At 40.3% G+C, this 23,465-nt stretch overlaps 1 protein-coding gene across 13 annotated transcripts in view; it reads left to right on the forward strand.

Annotated features, from left to right (window-relative positions):
* Positions 1–23,465, forward strand: part of enah (ENAH actin regulator) — a 158,408-nt gene that overhangs the window by 72,449 nt on the left and 62,494 nt on the right. For 12 of the 13 annotated variants that reach the window (XM_047387909.1, XM_047387912.1, XM_047387913.1 and 9 more), the window contains 2 exons: positions 698–863; positions 2,912–3,089. In XM_047387909.1, coding sequence (XP_047243865.1) covers positions 698–863; positions 2,912–3,089 — 344 coding nt within the window. Of the gene's footprint in view, positions 1–697; positions 864–2,911; positions 3,090–11,244; positions 11,531–23,465 lie in introns of those variants that run through there. The other variant, XM_047387916.1, reaches the window with a different exon arrangement.

A 23,465-nucleotide genomic window follows, 5' to 3' on the forward strand; every position in this document is an offset into this window, starting at 1 on the left:
AGCCGAGGCCATCTTTATGTAGAGCAACGATTCTTTTTTCACATCCTCAGAGAGTTCTTTGCCATGAGGTGCCATGTTGAGTTTCCAGTGACCAGTGTGTGAGAGAGAGAACACCAAATTTAACACACCTGCTCCCCATTCACACCTGAGACCTTGTGACAGTAATGATCCACATGTCCCATTAGTGTATCAAGGAAAATGGCTAATTAGGCACAATTTGGACTTTTCACTTAGGGGTGTACTCACGTTTGTTGGCAGCTGTTGCTTGAGGCATTTATTGACACACTGGTGGGATTTTTTAGTTTTGATCCAGTTAATGAATTGGAAAAAAAATATGTTCTGGTGTTTCTATATTTGAACTGCAGATCCTAATTTCTAATAGGAATTTTAGACTATGTATTAAGATGTATTTTAAACAATAATAAATGTTGGTCTGAAAATCAGAAAAAGAAATCAACTCTCCTAACAACACTTTAAATGAAGCATCCTTGTGTGGTTTACCTAGTAGAGTCTAAGATGAATACCAGCTACACTGACTGGATTGTCTAACCTCTTGGTGCCAGGGATCAGCATCTTTTGAACAATTGGCTTGAGCAGTTCGAGACTTTTCACCATCAAATCAGCAAAATTTCAACTTATTTAAATGTCAAAAACTGTAACTTATATTACTGTCTACTTTGTGTATTTGTTGATGCAGTGAACAGAGCATCTGCCAGGCACGAGCCGCTGTCATGGTGTACGATGATGCCAACAAGAAGTGGGTCCCTGCTGGAGGCTCCACTGGATTCAGCAGAGTCCACATCTATCACCACACGGGCAACAACGCCTTTCGCGTGGTAGGACGCAAGATCCAGGATCATCAGGTAAATGAGTGTGATCATGTGACCTAAACTCATGCCACTGCTTTGTTTTCTTTTTCAAATGTGCGTGTTTGATCTGAGGAGTTAAGGGAAGTGTTTATGGGTTTTGCAGACGCACTTGTCCTTAAAGAATCCGTGTGTGTTTACAGTTATTTGACAGTGAGTGTGCCTTATGCTGCCATCTGCAGCACAAGTACACAGACAGTGTTTTCTCACACTTTTCAGTGCATAGAGTAGAAACAAAGACATTTCTGAAGGGAAGCTGATAGTGAAGTGAGACATGTGAGCAGCTGGGATAGATCCCAAAGCAAACCCAAGTTTTTCCAAAGTCACCAACTTAAAGTGGCCTGGCCTTGAACTCTTTTCTTGACTCCCTTAGCAAGGCCTGGAGATCAGCATGCTCTACTGACTGCTGATCTCTGATCCACAGGAGTCATTAATGTGTTATGTTAAAGGTAATTGCCAGGATCTCCGGTATGTCTGCCCACTGACTCAGATGCAGTATACAGTGGCTTGCGAAAGTACTCGGCCCCCTTGAACAGGTCAACCTCTTGCCAGATTCCAGGCTTCAAACATAAAGAAATAAAATTCAAATTTTTTGTGAAGAATCAACAACAAGTGGGACACAATCGTGAAGTGGAATGAAATTTATTGGATGTGTCAAACTTTTTTAACAAATAAAAACTGAAAAGTGGGGCGTGCAATATTATTCAGCCCCCTTGCGTTAATACTTTATAGCGCCACCCTTTGCTGCAATTACAGCTGCAAGTCACTTGGGGTTTGTCTCTATCAGTTCTGCACATCGAGAGACTGAAGTTCTTGCCCATTCATCCTTGCAAACAGCTCGAGCTCAGTGAGGTTGGATGAAGAGCGTTCGTGAACAGCAGTCTTCAGCTCTTCCCACAGATTCTCGATTGGATTCAGGTCTGGACTTTGACTTGGCCATTCCAACACCTGGATACGTTTATTTGTGAACCATTCCATTATAGATTTGGCTTTATGTTTTGGATCATTGTCTTGTTGGAAGATAAATCTCTGTCCCAGTCTCAGGTCTCTTGCAGACTCCAACAGTGTAGAAAAGCCTTTTTTTCACATCTTCTAAAAATAGATAGGACATTGTTTACATAGTTTTAAAGAGGACAAGACCCCCAATTCAATCCATATTCAAGAATGTTCCCAACAGTTATGTTCTTATCCTAATAAGGTGAAATACACCGTGTCTGAGAGAAACCTTAGAGTACAAGTAGAGTATGTAGAGTGGATATAAAAAGTCTACACACCCCTGTTAAAATCACAGGTTTTGCGATGTTGCTTGGATGAATGATTCAGAGGTTCTTTTCCCCACCTTTGAAATGACCAATCCTACAATACAACTCAAATAAACAAAAAACAAAATTAAATATTTTAGGGGGGAAGTGAACTTAAATAATGTAGTTACATAAGGGAGGACACCGTCTTATAACTGAGGATGTGGCTCAGAATTAACCACTACATTATGCTGGTGTAGATTCTCTGAGCTGGACCGCAGAGTGAAGGCAAAAGGGCCAACAAGTGCTAAGCATCTCTGGGAACTCCTTCAAGACAGTTGGAAAACCATTTCAGGTGACTACCTCTTGAAGCTCATCAACAGAATGTCAAGAGTGTGTGGAGCAGTAATCAAAGCAAAAGGTGGCTACTTTGAAGAACCTAGAATATAAGACATATTTTCAGTTGTTTCACCCTTTTTTGTTCAGTATATAATTCCACATGTGTTAATTCATAGTTTTGATGCCTTCAGTGTGAAGCTACAATATTCATAGTCATGAAAATAAAGAAAACTCTTTGAATGAGAAGGTGTGTCCAAACATTTGGTCTGTACTGTAGTTCAGTTGTTCTACTACGCTTTTCCTTACATTTTCTTAGTCCCACACTACAGCAAACGTTGTACAGGGAGATGCAAAGCATCCAAACTTTGGATCTGTACTGTATATATGAAATATATACCTTATGACCTTATGGGATATATATAAATTGACAGTAATCTGATTGTCTCCTCTCTTCATTACCCAAAGGTGGTGATAAACTGTGCCATTCCCAAGGGGCTGAAATACAACCAGGCCACGCAGACCTTCCATCAGTGGCGTGATGCTCGACAGGTCTACGGTCTGAACTTTGGCAGTAAGGAAGACGCCAATGTGTTTGCCAGTGCCATGATGCATGCCCTGGAGGTGCTCAACTCCCAGGATACAGGTGAGCCTTGGAGCTTTAACCTAGTGGGCAAGTATCTACACAGTCAGTGTTGAGCTGCCACTTGAACATTACTTCAATCTTACTGATGGCATAATTTAATTGCATTCATTTGGCAGGTTGTCCTAAGACATTTTTACACTTTAGATTTAGGCACAAAGATGGGTAGGAACGATTTAGTGCATATCTTGGGCAGATTATGATGAGTGTGCTGCCGGGGGAAGGGAAAAGACTAAGGAGAAGGTTTATGGAAATAGGGAATAAGGATGGAGAGAATTGGTATGATGGAGGAAGATTATAGGAGTAGGGTTGGATGCAGGCAGATGATCTGCTGTGATGACCTCTAAAGGCAGCAACTGACAGAAGTGACTTCCATTGTGTATTGTAGTGTGTATTTGGTGCAGTCAGAGATGGTTGTGTAATTCTCTTCCATTCCTTCATATATGCACATTATGTACTCTTCTTTTGCACAGCTGTGTTCTGCACTTAAGATTTCCTTTCATGGCCACTAAAGTCCATCCTTTCTCATGCAAAATAAGTCTTGTAAAAGAATCTGAAACTGCATTAAACATAATATAAATGTCATTCAGATAACCATGTACTGTAAGCACCCTTTCATGTGTGGAACAGTTGTAGTTTTGTGACTGAAACAGACTTTATCCCCCACACTGGTACTGATATGTGACCTGTCAGGCTGACAGTTAAAACTGTACGATTTAGTTTAAATATTTTCTTTATTCCACAGTTACAGTTTCTTAAGGAGAAACTCAGTGGTCAGTAAATGCAAAATGTTGTAATAACAAAGTGAATGGGGACAACTGTTGCAGCCCAGACAGCAGCACAGTGGAGCGGAGTATTTCGTTTTTATCAGCGAATTAAAGAGCTTTGGTATCGGCACAAATCTTGGGCTGCTGTTCTTGACAAGGTTTGCACACACTGTAGCAGGGATTTTGGACCCCTCCTCCATTCCAGTTCTTCTCCAGATCCTTCAGGTTTCGGGGCTATCGCTGGGCAGTAGGGCTTTCAGCTCCCTCCAAAGATTTCTGATTGGGTTCAGGTCTGGAGACTGGCTAGGCCATTCCAGAATCTTTAGATGCTTCTTACGGAGCTGCACCATAATGGCCCTTGCCATTGATTCAAGTCGTTGTCATGCTGGAAGACCCATCCTTACCAAGGGGAAGGAGGTTGTTGGCTAAGATCTCCTGATACATGGCCCTATCCCTCCTCCCCTCAATAAGGTGCAGTCGTTCTGTCCCTTTTGCAGAAAAGCATCTCCAAAGAATGATGTTTCCACCTCCATGCTTCACAGTAGGAATGGTTTTCTTGGGGTTGTACTCATCCTTCTTTCTCCAAACACGGCGAGTGAAGTTTGACCAAAAAGCTCTATTTTTGTCTCATCAGACCACATGACCTTCTGCCATTCCTCTTCTGGATCATCCAGATGGTCATTGGCAAACTTCAGATGGGCCTGGACATGCGCTGGCTTGAGCAAGGGGACCTTGTGTGCGCTGCAGGATTTTAATCCATGGCGGCGTAGTGTGTTACTAATGGTCTTCTTTGAGACTGTGGTCCCAGCTCTCTTCAGGTCATTGACTGGGTCCTGCCGTGTAGTTCTGGACTGATCCCTCACCTTCCTTATGATCATTGATGCCCCATAAGGTGAGACAGAGGGAGGTTGACCATCATGTTGAACTTTTTTCCATTTTCTTATAATTGTGCCAACGGTTGTTGCCTTCTTACCAAGCTGCTGGGCTATTTTCCTGTAGCCCATCCCAGCCTTGTGCAGGTCTACTATTTTATCCCTGATATCCTTCCACAGATCTCTGGTCTTGGTCATTGTGGAGAGATTGTTTGTTTGATTGAGTGTGTGGACAGGTGTCTTTTATTCACCTTATTTTTCACCGACAGATGGACACAGTCAATTGACTTTTGTTTGTGTTTGTGTGTGTTCGAGACTACTGGTCGGACACTTCCGGGCCCTGGCTAGCTTACTTACTTTCACTGCAGGGGCTAATACAACACGTGAGGGTGTCGCACTGGCCTGCCATTTCTAGTTTTCAGCGATTTTTGGAAATGTTCTCACAGCATAGTTTCCACATTTCGTTAAGTTTGTTATTTAGCCCAGGAAAGTGATGAAACGTGATGCACATAAAACCAGAAGTTGGACACATTTATTTCTGTGTTTGAAAATAAGGTGAATACAGAAAACAAGTTCAAACAGGTGCAGTTAATATATCTAATGAGTGGAGAACAGGAGGGCTTCTTAAAGAAGAACTAACAGGCCTGTGAGAGCCAGGATTCTTATTGGTTGTTAGGTGATCAAATACTTATTTCATGCAATAAAATGCAAATAATTACTTGAAAATCACACAATGGGATTTTCTGGACTTTTGTTTTCGATTTCATCACTCACAGTTGAAGAGAACCTATGATAAAAAATAAAGACTTCAACATGCTTTGCATGTGGGAAAACCTGCAAAATCAGCAGTTTATCAAACACTTCTTCTCCCCACTGTGATAGTAGTTTAAGGGTATATGTTGTTTGGTGCCTTTTGACCAGCAGAAAAGGAGCTGAGCAAGGAGTCAAATGGGATGTTATTGAGTGGTGAGTAAGAGTATAATCAGAGTATAATATGCCTTTTAGGAAAACATTGAATAAAAACTAGCTTAAAACACAAATGTTCTTTAGAAGAGCCACTTTGGAGCTGCAAGAAGTTTCTCTACTAAGGAATCTAAACAGATCCATTGTAAAGAGGACATCCCAGCACTGAAAAGAACTGCAGACTTGTAATAGAAAATGCAGTTTCCTTTGACTTGCTTCTTAAATATCTGTCTCTTCTGACTGCAGTATAAACATGGTGCTGAGAATAACAAACTTTGAGTCTACTCAGTTACAATGTGAGCACAGAAGGACTCTGTTGTCAACACAAGCTGGTAGTGCTTCTGTGTGATGCATTCACTGGTCAAAGAAGATGGGATATTTTGGTTTCTGACCAGCCAGTCATGAGTCAGGACGGTTAAAGCTGATAATCTGATTCATTTCACTGGCCAGTTTCTTGATTTTTGCTTACAACAATCATTAAAACAACACAATAAACGAAGGTGTTCAGATCCATGCTCTTTATTATTTGAACAGTAGGAATGAGTCTTTGGTCGTCACATTTTAAACTCAAGTAGTTACATAATGCCTTTGTCTTCCTCTTTCTCTCCTCCTTGTAATCTTGAGAGCCGAGGCTTTGTTTAGATTCTGTGTCCACGTGTGGTCCCAGCTTCCAGATGCAGCTCTGCATGTTCTCCTTCAGGCCTTCCATTATCCTCTCCCCTCTCCATTGTACCATCCCCTCCTCTCTCCCTAAACCATGCCTCTCATCACATTTAATCCCATCCACTAATTAACCTGATAGTGATGCACCTCATTATTCTAATGGTGGAGAGGCGTATGTGGTTGGTTTGTGAGCAAGGCAAAAATGTAGCAAGACAGGAAGAGACAGAAAAAAACAGTAAATGATGCACAGATATTTTATTTATGTGTATATGTGGTGGAATGTGCCACAAATTAGAAACGGAGGGACTTGTAATCAAATTAATGCAGGAGACAGTAACCAGATCCGATTCAGTCATCATTAACAAAGTCTAAATAAATAGGTGAAATATGAACCCAGCTTCTAGATAATGCCTCCTCGTTCTCTATTGGACAAAAATGTCTTGTTTTCTTTTCGAATTATCCAAAAAATCTAGTTCAATAAAATTTTAGTCAACCAGCAATGCATTTATCCATTTTGTAGTCTGTTTCTACCTACACGTCAAACCAGATTTTAGTTTAATTTTCAATGCCATTGCACATCTTTTACATATCCTGTTTGAAAACTCAAACGTCCTCCTAGCAAACAGCTGAAGGCTTTCACCATCAGGCACTTCTTCTCACGTCTCGTATTTTCTCTCTTAATGTCTCTTGATTCTTCTTTCCTTCCCAGATCCGTGGGACTTCCATTTTCTACCTTGCTTGCCTTCATCCAGCTCCCTCTCCGTTACGTTTTCAGTAATTTAGCATTTTTCCCTCCTTCATCTGATTGCTCTCTCTCAGCCGTGCAGTGAGCTGCATACAGAAGCCCGAGGAGAGTGTCAGGGTCTCCCCTTTCACCCCGCTGTTTTGCTTCTGTATTTCTGTCCTGACAGCTGCTCTCAGTGGCGCCTGTCGCTCTTGTCGTTGGACTTGACAGTCCCCCTGCGGTTTATCTTCCATCTATAATTATGAAACCCTGCCATGTCACAATCATTAATTTTAAACAGCTTGTGGAATTTCCTGCAGCATTTATTGATCACATTAATGACTCTGTAGGACAAATACTACATTGAATTAGTACTTTGTTGCATATGAAGAAAGTTATGCAGAATAACGTGAACAGTTCCATCTGTTTGCCTTATGTGGCTCCCTCAGCAGCTCATAAACATAAAGCTGTTATTTACAGTGTAGCACTGTAAACTGCTTTTATCTAAAGAGCTTCATAGTCCTGTGGACATCAGCAGCAATAGCCAGCCAGAATTGACCCTTTCCTGGTCTTGGTCAATAATCTGTGTTGCGATAAATCATGGTGTGTTCTCAGACAGATTCTTGGAACTGGATGATGAGCACAGGAAGCTTCATGCCACTGATTTTTACATTTCCACTTCAGCTTGGCTTACCATGCTGTACAAAAGTATTCATACCGTTTGAATATTTTCACATTGTCATTTTACAACAACAAACTTAAATGTATTTTGTTGGGATCCGGGATCCTATGTGGTCTACCAACACAAAGCTGTGTATAATTCTGAAGTAGAAGGAAAATATGTATCATCTAATCTACCAAGGTGGATGTATCATCACACCCTAACTGAACATGCACCCCACTGTTACAATACTAAGATTCAACCCTTTGGTTTAGTATTTCTGTTTTCTTTCTGGAAATAATCACATTATATAATATTGCATCTCAAAGGTATGTGCTTTTGATCCAAAATGGTTTAAGTTTGATCCTTCCGCCCCGATCTCTTGTCCAAATACGGTCGCTTTCAGCTCCACGATGGTATTGGCTACTTGCCTAACCTGAGGCTTTAAAATTGTAGGTCAGACCCATTGCTGATGTCACAGTGAATTCATCTGATCATTTTATACAGGCTGTGGTTGTAATGCAAGTATGGCCGATCATTCATTCTGTAGCCATAGATATGAGAACCGATTGACTGCGGACAATAGAACATTCCACCATATGAACTCTAATAAAGGTTGATGCATTAAAGCATCTTTAAATTGGCCTCTCCTGGAGTGGATTGTAGGACCTTAACACATGTTCAAACCATGTAATAATGTTTGCTCTTTACAGAACCCCCACTTTCTTGTAAGCAGAGTATCAAATGAAGTGGTGTTCTTCAAAATAAAGGGAAACATATGGTAGACCATCTGGCAGGTGAAACTAATTTCCAACCCTCATAAATATTTCTGCAGATCAGGAATTGTGTTGTTCCAAGAGTCGCTTTGATGTCCATCTTTAAAGCTGAATGACACTGCTAACCCCAAAAAAATCTCATCTTTATTATTTAGAGTGTTAAAACACTTCCAGTTTGACAACAGAGCCTTCCAGTGGCTTGTGATTGGTCCTTTTAGAATAGTTTGAGATAACCAATTGGCCAGGTGAAGGCATTTTAGAATCTGTGTGTGTTCATGGAAGGCATGAAGGAATGTGTGAGTAGCAAAACACAGAATAGTTTCCATTTGAGAGAGGAAACTGCATACAGCTCTGTTCTTCGGACTCGTGGTGTTGTGGTTTCAAACCTGTGAGGACAATAATCACTTTGTTTATCTGTGTTACTATTTTGTCCTAAAAAGGCCAGAGATGAGGGGATGGAAGGACGGGATCAGCAGAAGGAGGGGTGGGTCTCAGGCTGCCGGCCGGGCATCTGTCTCTGTTGTGGTCTGGCTGGCTAGTAACTGGCATGGGGGGCAAATAAAAAAAAGTTGGACATGAGAGGGAAAATATCCAAACTGATTCCTCTTTCATAAATGGAAAGATGTGCAGACAGATTGATGAGACAGGCTTTGTCAGCAGAGATCTAGATGGAGCCTCTGTAAATAACAGATCAGAACAAAACAACCCTGCCCTGACCTGACCTCTGTGTTGAAATGTTTACAGGAGGAATGTCAGCACCAGCATGACTGCCTCCTCTAACACCCCTGCAAACAAATCTTCATACCTGCCCTTCTGCCATTTCCTGGGTGCCTGAAACAAACAATCACAGTCTATAGGAAACTGATATTCATTCAAACCTATCTGCTGTACCCTTCTGACTTATCCGAATTTTGCTTTCTAAGCACCCCGGTCCATTGATGTGGATTCCACTTGACCTCTATAAATCTACTGTCGGGATCTGGCACCAACAAGTCTTAGATGCTCAAATCAACCCATTACCACCTGGTCTTAACCACATGTACCAATCGGTAGCACACTACACTGTTATGGATCGAAATCTTACTGCTCCTTAATCATGACTGAAGGTGTGTATTAGCCTTATTTGTTTGAACAATACTTCTAAGAAGCATTTTTTTCTGTTTACTTTTCCTGTGTGAGAGATTTTCTGGTTAAAGAGAGTTTTTGTTACGGCTTGCGAGATATAGGACCCCAGAATGCAGACGAGCAGGCAGCGTGATGTTAAGTGAAAAAGGTTTAATAACAAAATCTCACTCACAGCCGGAGGCAGGAACAAAACAACAAACGGGCAGGCGAGACAGGCATGGCATGATCAAAAAACAACACTTGGTTTGAGAATAAGACATGATATGAGAAATGTTTCCGCGATGACTAACTGAACAGGTGTGTATTTATGGAGTGTGAACCAGGTGGAGCAAGGAGACAGATTAACTTTGAGCAGGTGAACTGAATAAAGTTAATTGACTGACAGAACAAAACGTGGCTGGAGCAAAAACAGAGACTCTAATATACAAACAAAACCAAATTTGACAAAACATGAACAAGACTAAAGCTTGACCAGAAAAATAATAAACAGAAGCATGTTTCAAAACTTGAACTGTGAATAAGACCAACAAAAACCCAAAAACCAAGCAACCCCAAATCATAACAGTTTTACTTTTTAAAGATCAAAGATGACATTTACAACTGCCTTTAGCATTAATAATTAGTGTGATTAGCATTACTTAAATGTAAGTCTTTCTGTGTGTATTCTGTAAAAAATTTAGATCATACTTAAAATCTGAGATTTCCCCCAAAAAATGCCAAGATACAAAATCTGGCTTGCTCTATGACAGAAAGCTGAGAAAGATAAATGAGGACAAGTTTTCTCTAATATGTTCAGCCGTCCTCGTTCTACTGAAGTCTCATACTGAAAGTAAGTGAGTCTTCTTCCCTCAGTAACAGCATCCACCTCATCATTGCAACCGCAAAATGTTCGTGCTAGATTGAATTTTGTTTGTTTTCACCTAAGCATTCATCAGACGGAGTCAAACTGAAAATGGTTCTATTCTGGTCTCCAGGTGATTTCTTGGTGCATCTTTAGTTATGCTTCATCACCATCACCAACACCAATAGTTCAGATAAGGGAAAATATCAGAATTTAAATTTAATTGATTATTTATCTTTCCCGTTTAACACTAAGCAGATGAACTACTAAAGGTATTATTCATTTTAGATCTGCCAAGTCTAATTCTAAAGTCTATTTTCTAGTCCACTCTTTTCAGAGTTCCCACAGAGACATGTGAAGAGCTGCTATCTAAGGCACGTCATTTATTTTCAGTCATCACCGTTGCTGCCAGCAGAACCCATGTTGCTCTGTATCTTATGAAACCTGTGAAGTGGGGGAGGGGGGAAATCTAAGAGCTAGAGTCTTGCAGAAAGGGAGGGAGGGACACAGAAGGACACTTCTTCCCCTGTCCCATAGAAACAGCATGTCCCCTCTGGCCATGCAGCTCATGAGGTTGGAACTGTGGCATAAACATTTAGGGGGATAACACCCCCACCAGCCATGTCCCACATTAGTCTGGCATGTGCTCGTGCTTCAGGTCACCCCCCTGCCCCAAATTTGTATTTCTTCATGATGTCATTCTCTGGCTTCAAAACATTGGTTAGCAAAGTGAGACACTGCACAGCTGGATAACAGCGGAGAGCGACTTTGCAGTTGGATGAGAATGAAATAGGGACGAGAAGGGAAGAGAAGTTGTTTTCAAGAGGAAAGCACGTAAAAGAAAAGTCACAGGCAGGACAACTTGGAAAGGAGTCAGAGGCTTAGCAGTTTATCTGAATATTTCTTCTTTTTTGCTGCCAGTAGTTTGATAAAACAGGACTATCCTTGAGGCCTGATCACATCAGCATTAACAGACATGCCTGCAGCAGAAAGAGTTCAGCGTTTCCCCGAGGATCAAAAGAAAATCAGTCGTGCTCAGATCATCCTAAGGAGTGAGTATTTATCCCTGCAGGACCTGTATCGGGTCCCTGTGGTGTTAGTTTGTTTGGTCTTGGGAGTCCAAAGTATGCTTTTGTAGTTTATAAATCCCTTAATGTGTATTTTATAATGAGGTTATCAGAAATGTAAAACATTTATTAGAAATTCAATCTTCATTCTTCTTTTAAATGTATTAAAATATAAAAACAGTATGCACCTGGAAATGTTTTTGAATCAATTCCAACATTTCTCCCTTATAGCAGTTGGCAAAAAGGTGACTGACTGCGTTCACACTTTAAACATTCTGTCTCTTGCACCTTAATTCAGTCAAAAGGAAAACCTTAGTAAAGACGTCTTCCTAATGATTAAAGAACTGTTCTGTAGTTTCGTTGGAGGAGCTACATCTTCAGCATCTGTGGTCAGTACTGTTGCTACATGACGACTGTGTCTCATCAACCTTGAACACTGAAACATGTTTTGATGTAAAGACTGCATGAGAAATGTTGAGGCACAGGGGCTAGATGGTGGCAGGGGAAAAGAAATGCGAACCAAAACTTTTTCAGCTTTTGCAAAAATCACAAAGTAGTAAACAAAACACTTAAGTTAAACAGCCATAACCAAGCTGTAATTTTTAGTCATTATCTTTTAGCTGAGACATAAAGACCATCCTCAGACACCACAGGGGTAGAGTGAAACTAAAGTCTCCATCCCTAATTCTGGGCCTAATGACGTATTGCATTTGCCAGATCTCCAACATTTAATGTTCCCACACATCAGTTTTCAGCTCTCAGTGTGGAAGATACAGATTACCACACTGATGTCATGTAGCTAGGATACTTAAATGGAACTCCCCATTTATTTAAGCATTTAATGCTTTACTTTGACTTCCCTTCCAGCATCTCTTTAATAAAACTGTTCCAACAGCCAACCTTTTCTAAAGTTAAGTTGTTGTTTTTTTTTATCCGATACACGGCCCAATACAGAGTCCCAGTTCAATGCTTAAAGCTAATAAATCATGTTATAGAAATGTTTAAAAACTCATTTGCTTACATGTGCAAAAATTTTCTGCAGAATACTCTCAATGTGCTTCAACAGAAGTTAGCTAGGTTAAGAAAGTTGCAATCATCTTCTGGCATTTCATCTTAAATATGTATAGTTTTAACATTTAAAAGTATTTTTGACTTTACTCATGAGTGTACAAAAAATAATAAACTAATTTCTTGTTCCACTGGATTAGGTATTTACAAAGGTTGACAGTAGTCGTAGTATGCTAACATTAACAAATTAGCTCTGTGTTTTGATATGACTTGTTGATACTTTGGCTTTTAGCATTCTTCAACATAGAAACATAGAAATATCCTTTATTGTCCCTCAGTGGGGAAATTCAGGGTAACATGGTACCAGTAAATCACGTGCAGATATTCAGAATAATTTGTTCAAAAACCTTTTGGACTTCATTAAATGTACTGACTAATGTTTCAGCTGCTCTCTAGGCAGCTCTTTCTCCTATACCAAGAGCTGTCTGTGGATATCATGCATGGAGTCAGGAAAAGGCTTAGACTCCAAGTCAAAAACTCAGATTCAATCCACAATCTAATATGCACAGTACAGTTCTTCGAGCCATACAGATGGAAACAGACTATGATTGTAAAGTTTGTTGCAAAAACACAACTGTGTATCTCACTGGGCTGACAACGGAACATGCCGCAGACCAGCAACAGGTATGAGGAGTTTAGTTTTATCAGGGTCTCCAGATACTGTTGACTTAAAAATGCAGTGATCAGGACCTTTCTTGTAACAATACTAGAGAACTGCTGTCTCTGCTGCTGTGTCAGAACCAGTTGGAAAAGAAAACAAGTGCATGCTGGAATGCAGAGTTTCTAGCTACAAAGTGCCATTTGATTTAAGTGAAAGCAAACTCTAGATCCATCCATGATTGTCATGCTCCGAACCCAAATCATGTTTTCTTTTGCAAGTTTTACGATCATTTTTAATCTGTTGATGTTTATTTCTGTTTTATTGTGTTAGGCACTTTGAGTTGCATTCGTGTTTTTAAAAAAACAAGTGTATCAGTACTGATTTAGTAGCAAGAATATCTTAGTGCAAGATACGTTTAGCTCTAAGTTATTTACCTGTAGTACATTCGGCCTCCCAAATCTGCTGCTGTTTCTTGAGTATTAGTGCTGACTAAATGAGCCTGTTCACGGCTTGAGTGTTCACTGCCAGGTATAAATGATTCTGGACTCATTTGAGCTGAGACGCCGATGAGGCAGATTTTTTTCACAGACGCCTCCTCTCCTCATTTCCTCCCTAGTCCATCTTGGTCTCTTCTCTGTTGCCATTACTCAGGCTGCCGCAGTGAGGAATGTGCACATTGAGATGTAATGGAAAGTTATGTCTGACTACAGCACTCCTCTTCTTTGTTGCTGTCTGGTTTGTAACTTGGACAATTTGTAGAACTTGTTTCATAGTGTTTATTCTGTCTTTATTTGCTCTTTTTATTAGATTGGTGAGATTACATTAGGTCTTGCAACAATATGTAATTCTGTAATTTGTTGTGTGTCTACTAAAAGTCTACTGAAAGAGTTGAATCTATTTGGACACAATCAACTAAGCAAAGACAGAACATCAGTAAAAAGGGGAAATCCATCTTCTTTTTCCATAGTGTCTCATGCTCCTTAAAGGAGAGATAATTGTAACTTAAAGAAATACAAAGGATCTACCCAGTCTTGATGCTACAGTAGTTAAACATGAGTTAATAATAGTAAAATAAAATATTCAATTAGAATTTTCTCCACAAGAGTATGAGGTTACAAGTATTTAGACAAATGGAACCAGCTGCAATCCTTTTAATTGTAACTATACTGTGGAATAGGGGGAGCATTCATGTCTGCATCATTATTCCTATTAGTGAGTATGGATTTTAATTCATATTTTAATCAAACAAAGACTGATAATGGAAATAATTAAGCACCTGACATTCTTTAAACTTTTTAACATCTTTTTCTAAACATTTTCTCATCAAAATCATGTCATCTAATCTTATTATGGCATGCATTCCTATAGCTTAGCAAATTAAACCCTGTACTGTTTGTTCTTAGGACTAATGTGAACACATGGTCATTTAAGTCATCTTTAAATCATTTCAAATGGATCAACAATTATTTATCACTCTTAATGTAAAATTCAGTATGCAAAAAAAAGATACTTTAAATTGTTAAAAATTACTACAACATAATATTTACTCCAGTAGAAATATAAATAATACAATAATAATAATAGGGGAGATTCCCAACTGTTGATGTGAAATTTCTGAATAAACCGAAGTGATTTTTAATTTTTATTTTGTCTTTCTAATGAGATGTATAAAACCTGTTACTACATGTGTCCATGTTGTCCATTTTCTCACTATATATTGTTCTTTCTAAGGTTTACAGGGTTGCCTTCATCCACATTTGGATGGACAGAACTGGAAGTTCTTTTATTGTCAAAGACCGGAAGTATCTCTATAATCATGCCGTTAGCTTAACAGCAAAACAAAAATAAGTCAGAACCAATTTAAGTTTATATTACACTGAACCAGCCTGAAGTCATTTCATACAGTTGAGAAAACCTCATTAGAAGCTTACAGCCTGCGGATATCAGTGCCTAAATATTAAGCTCATTATTTCACAAACAAATATGTGCGTGTATTGCATCTCCTGGCAGAGCTGTGGTCTCTAGCTTGCTTTCACTCCTGATTATATGAGAGAACAACTGTATATGAGACTTGAGTTTTAGACCATCAGTTCAAGTCAAGACTCAACTGTAAGTACGATTTGAGTCCGGTTCTGAAACTGTAGTCACCATCTCTGGTACCTAGAACAGTTTGTTCTAGGTTTGTTTTCTGTGCTGTCTGAAAAAAAGGTGAAGAGAATAGATGGGAATTAAGATCAGGTAGTCAATGATTAATGGATTAAGTCATGGTCTTGTAAATATACAGGTCCTTCTCAAAATATTAGCATATTGTGATAAAGTTCATTATTTTCCATAATGTCATGATGAAAATTGAACATTCATATATTTTAGATTCATTGCACACTAACTGAAATATTTCAGGTCTTTTATTGTCTTAATACGGATGATTTTGGCATACAGTTCATGAAAACCCAAAATTCCTATCTCACAAAATTAGCATATCATTAAAAGGGTCTCTAAACGAGCTATGAACCTAATCATCTGAATCAACGAGTTAACTCTAAACACCTGCAAAAGATTCCTGAGGCCTTTAAAACTCCCAGCCTGGTTCATCACTCAAAACTCCAATCATGGATAAGACTGCCGACCTGACTGCTGTCCAGAAGGCCACTATTGACACCCTCAAGCAAGAGGGTAAGACACAGAAAGAAATTTCTGAACGAATAGGCTGTTCCCAGAGTGCTGTATCAAGGCACCTCAGTGGGAAGTCTGTGGGAAGGAAAAAGTGTGGCAGAAAACGCTGCACAACGAGAAGAGGTGACCGGACCCTGAGGAAGATTGTGGAGAAGGGCCGATTCCAGACCTTGGGGGACCTGCGGAAGCAGTGGACTGAGTCTAGAGTAGAAACATCCAGAGCCGCCGTGCACAGGCGTGTGCAGGAAATGGGCTACAGGTGCCGCATTCCCCAGACCTGGGCTACAGAGAAGCAGCACTGGACTGTTGCTCAGTGGTCCAAAGTACTTTTTTCGGATGAAAGCAAATTCTGCATGTCATTTGGAAATCAAGGTGCCAGAGTCTGGAGGAAGACTGGGGAGAAGGAAATGCCAAAATGCCAGAAGTCCAGTGTCAAGTACCCACAGTCAGTGATGGTCTGGGGTGCCGTGTCAGCTGCTGGTGTTGGTCCACTGTGTTTTATCAAGGGCAGGGTCAATGCAGCTAGCTATCAGGAGATTTTGGAGCACTTCATGCTTCCATCTGCTGAAAAGCTTTATGGAGATGAAGATTTTATTTTTCAGCACGACCTGGTACCTGCTCACAGTGCCAAAACCACTGGTAAATGGTTTACTGACCATCGTATCACTGTGCTCAATTGGCCAGCCAACTCTCCTGACCTGAACCCCATAGAGAATCTGTGGGATATTGTGAAGAGAACGTTGAGAGACTCAAGACCCAACACTCTGGATGAGCTAAAGGCCGCTATCGAAGCATCCTGGGCCTCCATAAGACCTCAGCAGTGCCACAGGTTGATTGCCTCCATGCCACGCCGCATTGAAGCAGTCATTTCTGCAAAAGGATTCCCGACCAAGTATTGAGTGCATAACTGTACATGATTATTTGAAGGTTGACGTTTTTTTGTATTAAAAACACTTTTCTTTTATTGGTCGGATGAAATATGCTAATTTTGTGAGATAGGAATTTTGGGTTTTCATGAGCTGTATGCCAAAATCATCCGTATTAAGACAATAAAAGACCTGAAATATTTCAGTTAGTGTGCAATAAATCTAAAATATATGAATGTTAAATTTTCATCATGACATTATAGAAAATAATGAACTTTATCACAATATGCTAATATTTTGAGAAGGACCTGTAGTGTCAGAGACTGACAAACTGGCAGCTAACATAGGCAGGCCAGGCCACTACTTGACAGTAGTTTGGAGATGATGATGTAAGATAGCTACATTCTGTAAAATACCAATTATCACTATGTTTGAAGACATTCTAGACAAAATAATTTACATGAGTTTCCTGATTCCTTTCTGACCTAAAAAAAAACATTCTACTGTACAACTTTAGCGATTAACCAGACTTCAGGACCTGCTGATGGTTGCAAATAATTTCACAAGTTGTAGCTAGGCAGATAAGAAACATGTTTGACAGGTTGTGTCACTGTCATAGGAGGTCCTTCATCTGATGCTGGTTTCAGGTTCAACCTTGCCTAAAGCAAATACCCTGACATATTATTGCAAAGGAGTCAAATGACGATGCAATTATCCTTGGGCTGATGATGGATATATAAAGCTGTGGACTGGGGGCAGGGTTGTTGCTGTCCTTCAGCTACCATCTAGATATAACCGTTATAAGCCTTAAATTAATCTGTCAGTGAAAGATTAGCAAAAACAGAAAGCAGAGTTCAATCTATTTCAGCCAGTTTTTGTTTCACACGAACAGAGATCTGGTAATTATGAATATTCATGTTTATCATTAACATAATTCTAATCGAGTGTCACCTTTTTGATAGTTTATGGAGCTATTTGCTCTTAGTTAATACTAAATCTGCAGTCATGCACAAGGTTACTAAAGGTAATGGATGTGGACTAAAATGGCAAACATTGATTAGGTCTATGTGCCAGAACTCCCATCCTCCTTGGCTGTCTGATATAATGGTTTCTGATAGATGTTCAGGAACCATTTTCCCATTTCTCCTTGAAAATAAAGCATTAGCTGGAAGAAGCTATAGACGCATTAGATAGGCAATTTTCCAACTCTGTCACAAATGTGGATTTATTTGTCGCCCGATGTTTTTATTTGTGCCAAGAGTCAGAAGCTGCCAGGAGAGGGCACTCTGCCCGACACATTTCTTTAAAGACTTTGTAACATTTTAGTGACCTAATAATAAAATCTCTGTTGACCAGCTCTGGCATCTGACTCTCAGCCATAAGTAGCATACGTTCTAAGTCCTGGAAATATCGAGGTGTGTGCTTAATTGAACAAATCTATTTGCTCAAGTCAGCAAAAACTCAACAGAAATTAGATTGAATAGATCTTAAATTTACCTTGAAGGATGCCATCGTGAGTTGTATAATACTCCACGGGGGTTGTCTTTAAAGCATGTGTCCCTGTAATCCTGCATCCTCTGCTTTACCAAGCTGCTGTAATAAATCTGAAGGAGGACCTCCATAACCTGTCAGGTTGACAGCTGGAATCTCTTATAGATGTTTCTGGTGGAGTCTGTCTGTAGTTCTGTGTTTCAGGTCTGAGTGTGTCAAATTACAGTCCCCTGTGGACCCATGCATGCTAAAAGTGTGGATTCTTGTAATGTTTTATTTCTGATCAAAATGTGCTCTTAATGTGAAGCTGGACCTCATTTATTATTTATGTTACTCATGTCTGAAGCAGTTTGACTGATCAACATGACCATGAAGGATGGAACAGAAAAGCACCAGATCCTGTCGCCTCCTTACTTATGGTAATAGTAAAATAGTAAATACAATGTCCATCAGTTCTAAGGTTTTCTGTATGGGGATCTTGACTAAACAAACCAACATGTCACCAGATCTAAAAGTACTCATACGGCCGAAACCTTTTAAGTTTTGTCCCGTTACAATGGCTGTTTTATTGGGGTTTTATGTGATCAACAGAAAGTTGAGTGAAATTGTAAAATGGAAGAAAAATATTTCGTTTTTCTAACTTTTTAAATAAAGAAATCCAAACAGTTTGGTGTTCGTTTCTATTCCGGCAACCCTAATTTAAAGCAAGTGAAACTTGTTGCCTTCAGTAGTCACTTAATTAGTAAATGGAGCCAAGATGCTGTAGGTCCCTGAGGTTTCTTTAACATGTTGGCATCATGAAAACCAAGGAGCACAGCAGGCAGGTCAGAAATAAAGTTGAGGCGAGGTTTAAAGCAGGGTTACGTTATCAATCAAAATCACAAGCATTAGTCAGAGAAACCATCAAGTAGGAGTGTGATAATGCATCGAGCTGACAGGTTCATGAGATGAGCATTATTTTCTATTTTTTAAGTCCTCTCTTTTTGTTTATAGAAATACAGTAACAGCTTCACAGATTACAAACTGTGTTTTAAAGAATCTCTGAGTGCAGAATAATTATTTTCTTGTTTGACCAGTCTGTTTGACCCAGAAAGGGACAAATGCAGTCTTAGGTCATTAAAAAGTGTGACATAATGCTTTAGTTTAACTCTAGTAGGAAACCAAGAAGCAGAAAGCAACTACAGGGGTTGGACAATGAAACTGAAACACCTGTTTTAGTGTGGGAGGTTTCATGGCTAAATTGGACCAGCCTGGTAGCCAGTCTTCATTGATTGCACATTGCACCAGTAAGAGCAGAGTGTGAAGGTTCAATTAGCAGGGTAAGACACAGTTTTGCTCAAAATATTGAAATGCACACATTATGGGTGACATACCAGAGTTCAAAAGAGGACAAATTGTTGGTGCACGTCTTGCTGGCGCATCTGTGACCAAGACAGCAAGTCTTTGTGATGTATCAAGAGCCACGGTATCCAGGGTAATGTCAGCATACCACCAAGAAGGATAAACCACATCCAACAGGATTAACTGTGGACGCAAGAGGAAGCTGTCTGAAAGGGATGTTCGGGTGCTAACCCAGATTGTATCCAAAAAACATAAAACCATGGCTGCCCAAATCACGGCAGAATTAAATGTGCACCTCAACTCTCATGTTTCCACCAGAACCGTCCGTTGAGAGCTCCACAGGGTCAAACATTGTATCCTGAAGGCGGTGCCGTGTATCAGGATGACAATGCACCAATACACACAGCTAGACTGGTGAAAGATTGGTTTGATGAACATGAAAGTGAAGTTGAACATCTCCCATGGCCTGCACAGTCACCAGATCTAAGTATTATTGAGCCACTTTGGGGTGTTTTGGAGGAGCGAGTCAGGAAACGTTTTCCTCCACCAGTATCACGTAGTGACCTGGCCACTATCCTGCAAGAAGAATGGCTTAAAATCCCTCTGACCACTGTGCAGGACTTGAATATGTCATTCCCAAGACGAATTGATGCTGTATTGGCCGCAAAAGGAGGCCCTACACCATACTAATAAATTATTGTGGTCTAAAACCAGGTGTTTCAGTTTCATTGTCCAACCCCTGTATGTTGCTGTGTGTAATGTAGAAAACCAAGAACTCATAATCAAGTGGATGGAAATGACATGTCGTCACACAAGTAAAACATATAAGGCTATTTAGTTAAACTAAAACACAAGGTACAAACCTGTTCTATACAAACGATAACCTTAAATTACTTGTATGGAGATCTGATGCTGTTTGGCATTCAAGTTTACATCAAGTCAAGTTTATTTATATAGCTCTTTTCAGCAACAAGCCACTCAAGGTGCTGTACATAAGGAAAAACATTACAATGATACACAAAATCAAACAACAGAGGTAATTAAAAAAAATTGATAGGAAAATGAAAGGAAAATTGGACTGAAAACGTAACTAATTATGTTTAGATGGCACAGTCAAAGGCCACTCTAAACAAATACGTTTTTAATCTTGTTTTTAAGCAACTTGGGGTTTCAGCACTTTTACAGTTTTCTGGGAGTTTATTCCAGATTAGTGGAGCATAAGAACTAAAAGCTGCTTCTCCATGTTTTATTCTGGTTCTGGGTACGCAGAGTAGATTTGAGCGAGATGACCTGAGAGGTCTGGGTGGTTAATACACTGACAACAAGTCTGTAATGTATTTTGGTGCTAAGCCATTTGATGCTTTATAGACTAACAGAAGTCTATTCTCTGAACTACAGGGAGCCAGTGTAGGGACTTTAGAACCGGGTTGATGTGCTCCACTTTCTTAGTTCTAGTGAGGACGCGGGCAGCAGCGTTCTGAATCAACTGCAGCTGTCTGATTGACTTTTTAGGCAGACCTGTGAAGACACCATTGCAGTAATCAATTCTACTAAAGATGAACGCATGAATTAGTTTTTCAAGGTCCTGCTGAGACATTAGTCCTTTAATCCTGGAGATGTTCTTTAGGTGATAGAAGGCCGACCTTGTTTCTGTCTTTATGTGCCTCTGAAGGTTCAGGTCTAAGTCCATCACTACACCCGGGTTTCGAGCCTGATTGGTGGTTTCTAGCTGTATTAACTGAAGGTGTGTGCTAACTTTTAAACGCTCTTCCTTTGGTCCAAAGATTATTACTTCAGTTTTGTTTTGATTCAGCTGAAGAAAATTTAGGCCCATCCATGCATTGATTTCTTCTAAGCATTTACCCAGCGTTGAATGGGTTCATAGTCACCTGGTGACATCGTAACGTATAGCTGTGTGTCGTTTGCATAGTTATGATAACTTACATTGTTGTTTATTAAAATCTGAGTTAGGGGGAGCATGTAGATATTGAATAGGAGGGGCCCTAAGATGAACCCTTGGGGAACGCCACATGTGATTTTTATGCTCTTTGATGTAAAGTTACCTACTGACACAAAAAGTACCTATCCTTCAAGTAGGATTTAAACCAATTGAGTTCTGTCCGGGAAAGGCCGACCCAGTTTTCCAGGCGCTCTAATAAAATGGAGTGATCAACAGTGTCGAATGCTGCACTAAGGTCCAATAGTACCAGCACTGTGGTTCTTCCACAGTCTGCATTTATACGGATGTCATTGAACACCTTGACAAGAGCAGTCTCTGTACTGTGGTGAGCACGGAAGCCTGACTGGAAGACATCAAAGCGGTTGGTCATTGTTAGGAAGTTGTTTAACTGTTGAAACACAGCTTTTTCAATAATCTTACTGATGAAGGGGAGGTTTGATATACAGGTCCTTCTCAAAATATTAGCATATTGTGATAAAGTTCATTATTTTCCATAATGTCATGATGAAAATTTAACATTCATATATTTTAGATTCATTGCACACTAACTGAAATATTTCAGGTCTTTTATTGTCTTAATACGGATGATTTTGGCATACAACTCATGAAAACCCAAAATTCCTATCTCACAAAATTAGCATATCATTAAAAGGGTCTCTAAACGAGCTATGAACCTAATCATCTGAATCATCGAGTTAACTCTAAACACCTGCAAAAGATTCCTGAGGCCTTTAAAACTCCCAGCCTGGTACATCACTCAAAACCCCAATCATGGGTAGGACTGCCGACCTGACTGCTGTCCAGAAGGCCACTATTGACACCCTCAAGCAAGAGGGTAAGACACAGAAAGACATTTCTGAACGAATAGGCTGTTCCCAGAGTGCTGTATCAAGGCACCTCAGTGGGAAGTCTGTGGGAAGGAAAAAGTGTGGCAGAAAACGCTGCACAACGAGAAGAGGTGACCGGACCCTGAGGAAGATTGTGGAGAAGGGCCAATTCCAGACCTTGGGGGACCTGCAGAAGCAGTGGACTGAGTCTGGAGTAGAAACATCCAGAGCCACCGTGCACAGGCGTGTGCAGGAAACGGGCTACAGGTGCCGCATTCCCCAGTTCAAGCCACTTTTGAACCAGAAACGGCAGCAGAAGCGCCTGACAGAGAAGCAGCAGTGGACTGTTGCTCAGTGGTCCAAAGTACTTTTCAGATGAAAGCAAATTCTGCATGTCATCCGGAAATCAAGGTGCCAGAGTCTGGAGGAAGACTGGGGAGAAGGAAATGCCAAAATGCCAGAAGTCCAGTGTCAAGTACCCACAGTCAGTGATGGTCTGGGGTGCCGTGTCAGCTGCTGGTGTTGGTCCACTGTGTTTTATCAAGGGCAGGGTCAATGCAGCTAGCTATCAGGAGATTTTGGAGCACTTCATGCTTCCATCTGCTGAAAAGCTTTATGGAGATTTTTCAGCACGACCTGGCACCTGCTCACAATGCCAAAACCACTGGTAAATGGTTTACTGACCATGGTATCACTGTGCTCAATTGGCCTGCCAACTCTCCTGACCTGAACCCCATAGAGAATCTGTGGGATATTGTGAAGAGAACGTTGAGAGACTCAAGACCCAACACTCTGAATGAGCTAAAGGCCGCTATCGAAGCATCCTGGGCCTCCATAAGACCTCAGCAGTGCCACAGGCTGATTGCCTCCATGCCACGCCGCATTGAAGCAGTCATTTCTGCAAAAGGATTCCCGACCAAGTATTGAATGCATAACTGTACATGATTATTTGAAGGTTGACGTTTTTTGTATTAAAAACACTTTTCTTTTATTGGTCGGATGAAATATGCTAATTTTGTGAGATAGGAATTTTGGGTTTTCATGAGCTGTATGCCAAAATCATCCATATTAAGACAATAAAAGACCTGAAATA

This window comes from Girardinichthys multiradiatus, chromosome 15 (assembly GCF_021462225.1).
Source record: "Girardinichthys multiradiatus isolate DD_20200921_A chromosome 15, DD_fGirMul_XY1, whole genome shotgun sequence".
Classification (NCBI taxonomy): domain Eukaryota; kingdom Metazoa; phylum Chordata; class Actinopteri; order Cyprinodontiformes; family Goodeidae; genus Girardinichthys; species Girardinichthys multiradiatus.